The sequence below is a fragment of the Chiloscyllium plagiosum genome, chromosome 19 (assembly GCF_004010195.1).
Source record: "Chiloscyllium plagiosum isolate BGI_BamShark_2017 chromosome 19, ASM401019v2, whole genome shotgun sequence".
Lineage (NCBI taxonomy): Eukaryota > Metazoa > Chordata > Chondrichthyes > Orectolobiformes > Hemiscylliidae > Chiloscyllium > Chiloscyllium plagiosum.
The window spans coordinates 50,668,782-50,675,793 of record NC_057728.1 but is presented as its reverse complement, the minus strand read 5'-3'; the positions used below and the strand labels follow the sequence as shown (position 1 = coordinate 50,675,793).

The following is a 7,012-nucleotide window of genomic DNA, read 5'->3' as shown; positions in this document are numbered from 1 at the left end:
TAAAACTATGAGCTCTTACTCTAAACGGCTCCAAAAGGAGAAACTCTGTTCCACATAATTCCCTTATATACCTCAATTAGATCTCTCATTCTTCTAATCTCTGGTGAGTATAGGCATAAACTGTTCAATTTCTCCTTGTAACACAAGCCTTTCATATCTGGAATGAATCTGGTGATCCTTCTCTGAACTACCTCCAATGCAATTGCATTCTTCCTCAAGTATGGGGACAAAACTGGATGCAATACTCACGATGCTGTCTAATCAATGCTTTGTACAGTTGCACCAACACATCCCTACTTTTACACTCTATCTCTTTAGCAATAAGCACCAAAATTTAATTTGCCCTAATTATCTGCTGCATTTGCATATCAGCAATAGCACAAGGCTGGTTTTCTTTTGCAAAAGCACTAAATTTACATATGCTTTAAGACCGCTGCTGATCTTACTTTTGGTGTCACATTATAAATTGTAAAGGCATAATGATGAAAACCCATGCAAGTTGAAATCGTGTCATCATCAGTCAAGGCTGATGCCTCTACCACCCTTACAGGTAATGAGTTGCAGACTTGCACCGTCCTATGCATAGAAGTTGTTTCCCACTCACATTCCCTTTAAACCTCCTGCCCCTTAACTTAAATCTATTGCCCCACTGGTCATTGATCCCTCCACCAAGGGGAGAAGCTTTTCCCATCTATTCTGCCTATGACACTCTCAGTTTTATACATGAGTCAAAATCCTAAATTCCTTCCCTAAGGACATTATGGGTCTACCTTCAGCACATGGACTGCAGCGGTTCAAGAAGGCAGCTCATCTTCATCTTCTCAAGGGCAACTACAGATGGGCAATAAATGCTGGCCAGCCAGTGATGCTCACATCCCATGAATGAATTTAAAAAAATCATGTCCCTCTGACTGAGTCTATCCAATCACTTTTCATAACTAAAGCACACCAATCCAGGCAATATCTTGGTAAATGTCCTCTGCACCTTCCACAGTGCAACCACATCCTTCCTATAATTTGGATTCTAGAACTGCACGTAAAACTCTAGCTGTGGCCTAACCAATGTTTTATACGGTTCCAGCACCACCTACTTACTCTTAAATGATCATTCACAGGATGTTCTATCTAGCGAGCTTTGCTGATGGAATATTCTTGATTAGTCTCTCATTTTCCTGAGTGGTTTTCCTTCATCATTATTCAAAGAAAATGCAGAAGAGTCATTTTTAAAACTTTATTAATATTAATTTATGAAAGTTAGGAAATACTTTTGAAAAGGTATAACTAAATATACAAAAAAATCCATCATTAATTACATAACTATTGTTATAGCTTGTTTATGTTCATAAAGTTGAATCAGGTCAGACAGATAAGCATAAGCAAAAACAAGAAAAGTTCTGTCTGTTTTTTAATGCTCATGTTAGGTTAATTTTCAACAAAACTTGAATGTGGAAGCAAATTAATTCAACCATGTTTGTTAACATTTAGAAAAATGAAATGCTAATAATTTCTGTTCAAATAAAGGTTTATTGCTTCCAGAATCTTTACCACTATCAAGATTAAACTGATTGGCTTGTAGTTGCTAGGTTTATCCTTATCCCTTTAGTAAGCAAGATATTCGAACATGGGAAATATCTTTTGCTTAATCCCCTCCACATTCACTAGGTGGGCTCTTTTTTTCAAAACTCAAAAAATATAGATGTTGAACATAGGAAGAAACTGGGAAGGTAGGAACTAAGAGAGATAATGAGGAAAGATAAGCATCCAAAATTTAAAAAAAAATTTAAGAAATATTAAAATCCAAAGATTTGCTCAGGCAGATGTGCCTGTACATGAGACTGCGCAAACGGTGAAGGTTTTAAAACAAAAGCATTATATTGTCAACAGGAATGTGGGAGCCAATCAAATCGGCCCTAATGGAAATATGAACTTAAAGAAAGCCATATTAAAACAATAATGGATTGCAAAGTAGATGGTAGGCATCCAAGAATATTGAGGGATATTGAGATGAATTTAATGGAGCTCCTAAAGGAGTAAGCTTAAACCAATCCTACTGCCCAAATTTGTCACTGTATCTCAGTATCCTCTCCTCAATACACTCATCCAATATTCTTTCAAAATGCATGAGTCTCTGCTCAACTGTTGTCTATTCCTTTGATGCCTCTACCTTACTTTTATTATTTGTAAACTGTGAGTAGGAAGTTACATAGTCTGTGATATGTCATAAGATACAACATTGTTACTTCAGGAAGTGTACAATATGAGCAGCCAGCCTGAGGCCAGGGATGAGAATAACCGCTTTTAGGAGCTGTTAAAAAACACTAGGATTATTCATGCTGGATCAGAGAACGGAGTACCACAGTGTTTGAAGGAAGGCTGCATAAAAATGTGAAACATAACAGGAGGATAGAATGGAACAGAGGGTTAGTCAAAAATTACTCTAGTACCTCCAATAAAATCACCTCAATCCCGACCATAAGTATTCTTCAACACCCGACTATCCAGGCCTGCTGGCATTTCTACTTTTAGTTGCATTAATGTTTTACAATTCTAGCAGCTGGTCAATAGAATGTATTGTGGTTACCAGTGAAAGCATGAGCAGACTTAACCAGAATCATGATTCTTCTCACTTTGATTCAGGGTTAAAGGAGGTTTTGGGGATCTGTGGGACAGCCACCTCAAGAATTGCAACCAGAAGTTCTTCAAGTTGAAAAGTTGTGAGTTCTTGTACCAATCTAGAGACCTGCACTGAAGGAATTGAAGAACTGCACAATTAGAGTTGCTGTCTTTTGGCATTAAGTAAAGGCCCTTTCAGATGGATGTACACAATCCCATGGCACCAGTTTGCAGAGAGCCATGGAGTTATCCTTATTATCAAGGCAAATATTTATGCTCCAATGAATACCACTGAAACAGTTTATCTGATCATTATCACATTAGTATTTGTGGGAGCATACTGTGCACAAATTATCTGTGACTTTCCAAAAACAGTGATTACATTTCAAAAGTATTTAGTTGTCCATAAAGTGCTTTTAGATGTCCTACAGTCATGAAATATAATATGTTAAAGGCAAGCCTTTCTTTCCTAGACCATTGAGATCGTAGATACATTAATAGTGTCAAGTGTCCTGAGGCAGCTCACCCTCTTTGGAATAGCAGGATTTCCAAAGGATGATCAAGCAATAGAAAAGGTAGGATTAGTGGGGATTCGAGGCTGTTCCACAGTGGGGAGAAAATGTGGGATTCGCCCCGCCCCCAATTCCCTTAGTTGGCAAACAGACTTTACTCACATTTCTCCAAGCTTTACTGAGCACAGTGAAGTGGCAATGTCAGCTAATCAACTCCATCGGCCTTCACAATGTCAGCAAGGTCTCATGTATATGGTAGGGTGCTTAGCTGCAGAGATTCATGAGATGCCCTTACTCGATTCAGGTAGCTGCTTTGACCATGAGGCAGGAAGTTCCAACATTAAGTCCACCATCTCTGCAACCATTCCATGACCACAACATACTGACAGGTTGGGCTGTCAAAATTAGCCTTGACAGCTGAAGAAATTGTTACATTTATAACATAATTCAATTGACTTCATTTTATTTATTTTCCTGTCTCTGAGCAAGAATTGCTTAATTTGCAATTACGTAAATTCAATTAGGTATTCTGGATAAATATGGTTAGAGTCAAATATAACAAAAATCTTTGGATTCTCCATGTTATCGACACAGCTGTCGTACAGGTTCACCAGACTTCCATCTCTTGAAGGAGGCCGAGTATATTTGGGATCTCCAGTGGTATAGTCACCCACAAGAACTCGGGCGAGGAACATCGTCTTAAAATTCGATCGCCAGCGATGTGGTGCAGATGAGGATGGTATTTGTAAGAATGGCTCAGTCATTTCGGTGGTACGGCAATAACGGCTGGAGTATGAGGCATCACGGGCAAAATAAGTCCCTGTGTGAGCATTAAAAATATACCTCAGTACACTCCTTATATAAGAATTCATCAATTAAACAACGATTCACGATTAAAGTGGAAATTCTTATGAAATTTCCGGATATAATTGCTGCTTACCTTTTCCATAGACTGTAGCATGCAATCCATTTAATCGCCAGTCAAAATTCTGTAAACATATTGCTTCGACAAATTCATTGCCTGTACCATGAAAGAGCATTCTCTCATTCAGCTCTATACCATTTCTCATCTTTTTCAAGTGAAGTTTTTTTCTGAATTTGGAAAATTAAAAGTCAAAACATCAATTTGAAAAGATAAAGCAAAGGATGCCTGCAGCTTTACCATTTTATTCAATTCCCAGTGGAGTTTAGACATTGAGGTCTGAACCATGGGCATAACAGACACTTGACTATAATGCATGCATAGAGAAAAAAAGTACTCGATTGTGGTACAACAACGATAATTACAAATTCTCTAAACGCATGATTTGAGTTCAATTAGGGGGTATTTGAAATCATGTGCATTAGTGCCAAATAGCACTCCTTTATTAAAAGTTGTACATGACAAATTTAGTAGAATATTTTGAAATGATCAATTTTATAAAAGGATTGTGGATTTTCAGGTTTTCAACAAAGTCTCTCTCTCTTGCTTTGAATTCAAAGAGATCTGGGGTTTTGGGTCCACCCAGGGTTTGGAAACAAAGGTAATCCAAGTCAACACACTATCCTGTCTTGGACATACACTACCATTTCTTCACTGTGGCTGGGTCAAAATCATGGAATTCTCTTCCTAACAATATTGGTGATGTCCCTAATTCCTCTGGCAGCTCATTCCATTAATATACCACCCTCTGCATGAAAAACTTGCCCCTAAGGTCTCTTTTATATCTTTCCCCTCTCATCTATGCTCTCTAGTTCTGGACTCCCCCACCCCAAGGGAAAAGATTTTGTCTATTTATCCTATCAATGCCCCTCACGATTTTATAAAGCTCTATAAGGTCACCCTTCAGCCTCCAACGCTCCAGGGAAAAAAGCCCTAGCCTATTCAACCTCTCTCTATAGCTCAAATCCTCCAACCCTGGCAACATCCTTGTAAAACTTTTCTGAACCCTTTCAAGTTTCACAATATCCTTCCGATAGGAAGGAGACTAGAAATGCACACAATATTCCAACAGTGGCCTAACCTGTACAGCCGCAACATGACCTCCTAACTCCTGTATTCAATAAAGGAAAGCATACCAAACGCCGCCTTCACTATCCTATCTACCTGTGACTCCACTTTCAAGGAGCTGTGAACCTGCACTCCAAGGTCTCTTTGTTCAGCAACACTCCCTAGGACCTTACCATTAAGTGTATAAGTCCTGCTAAGATTTGCTTTCCCAAAATGCAGCACCTCGCATTTATCTAAATTAAACTCCATCTGCCACTTCTCAGCCCATTGGCCCAGCTGATCAACATCCTGTTGTAATCTGAGATACTTCTAAGATTAATCACCATCTGAGTGAAGAAATACCTCATCACAGTCTGTGATTCTTCTGTCCTTATTCTGAGACCTTGGCCCTTAATTCTAGATGTCCCCACTCCTATCCCTATCCCCTAGCCAGGGGCAACACCCTTGTTATATCTAGCCTGTTCAGCTCTATTAATAACTCTGCATGTTTCAATGAGATTCTCTCATTATTCTTAACTCAAGAGAATTTAGGCCCAGTTACTGTTATCTCGCCTTATAGGACAATCTTACCATCCAAGAAAGTAAACTAATTAAACTTGTAAACTAAAATTAAACAAACATTTTCTGGCAAGTCTCAATGCAACTACGGTCTAGAAGTGGAGTTGTGCTGTGTTTTCCAGAGGAGATTCACACCAGGTTTTTGTCAGCTTTCCAAAGGAACAGTGGTAGTTTCAAATTCCCTTATTAACTTGCACCATCCCACTGAAGTCTTTTTAATTCTCTAAGTTGATTAGTAACCTTGCTGCAAAAGTACCAGAGAAATCATATTTCTTGAATGCATTCTAGTTCTGAGCTTTAGATATAGTGGTCACAAGTCCAGAGATTTCGGCATTTTTAAACATGTTTTGCTGATATGTGCACTGTATTCCCGATATCTTAACATCTTTAATGCTCCAAAACTAAAAGAAGAATATCTTCAACAACCACATTTTCTTCAACATGCTGTTTAATTTGCATGAATGATGCTTCAGCAACTTAAAACATAAATTAACCAGATCTGATTGATATGGAAAAAATGGACAGAAAAACTCCTCAGGTTGACCTGTTGACAGGAAGTTGCTCTCACTTTACACTGGCTTTCATACCTCTTGTCCGATGAGATTCTTGGAGAAATTCTGATGAAAGCAGCCATTGACAAGATGAACACTGAAGCTGGGGAATGGGGGAAGGAGCTCAGCCGATAGCTAAAACCCTGAGGAGCAGAACCCAGACCAAAAACAGAGAGGGGAGCAGGAGAGGGGCAAACTAAACTCAGTGCAGGCAGAGAGGGAGAGGAGCAGATCGAGGTCAGTGAAGGCTGAGTGGGAGAGGAGCGGATCGAGATCAGTGCAGGGGGAGTGGGAGAGGAACGGATCGAGATCAGTGTAGGGGGAGCGGGAGAGGAGCGGATCGAAATCAGTGTAGGGGGAGCGGGAGAGGAGCGGATCGAGATCAGTGTATGATTTGGAGATGCCGGTGTTGGACTGGGGTGTACAAAGTTAAAAATCACAAAACACCAGGTTATAGTCCAACATGTTTAATTGGAAGTACACTAGCTTTTGGAGCGACGCACCTTCATCACGTGGTTGTGGAGGGCTCGATCGCAACACAGATTTTATAGCAAAAATACACAGTGTGATGTAACTGAAATTATACCGTGAAAAATTGATTGTCTGTTAAGCCTTTCATCTGTTAGAATACGAGATCAGTGTAGGGGGAGAGGGAGAGGAGCGGATTGAGATCAGTGTGAGAGGGAGAGGGAGAGGGAAGAGAATTGAGCTCAGTTGGAGTGGGAGAGGGAGATGGAGAGGATTGAGCTCAGTCAGAGTGGGAGAGGGAGAGGGAGTGGGAGCAGATT

The 7,012-nt window shown here is 39.8% G+C and overlaps 1 protein-coding gene across 6 annotated transcripts in view; it reads right to left on the bottom strand.

The window, feature by feature from the left end:
• Positions 1-1,217: 1,217 nt before the first annotated feature.
• Positions 1,218-7,012, bottom strand: part of LOC122559789 (protein mono-ADP-ribosyltransferase PARP11) — a 28,439-nt gene continuing 22,644 nt past the window's right edge. For all 6 annotated transcript variants that reach the window (XM_043709824.1, XM_043709822.1, XM_043709825.1 and 3 more), the window contains 2 exons: positions 4,066-4,217; positions 1,218-3,945 (listed from right to left, as the gene is read on the bottom strand). In XM_043709824.1, the coding sequence (XP_043565759.1) occupies positions 3,632-3,945; positions 4,066-4,217 (466 nt within the window). In that variant the 3' untranslated portion in view covers positions 1,218-3,631. The remainder of the gene's footprint in view (positions 3,946-4,065; positions 4,218-7,012) is intronic.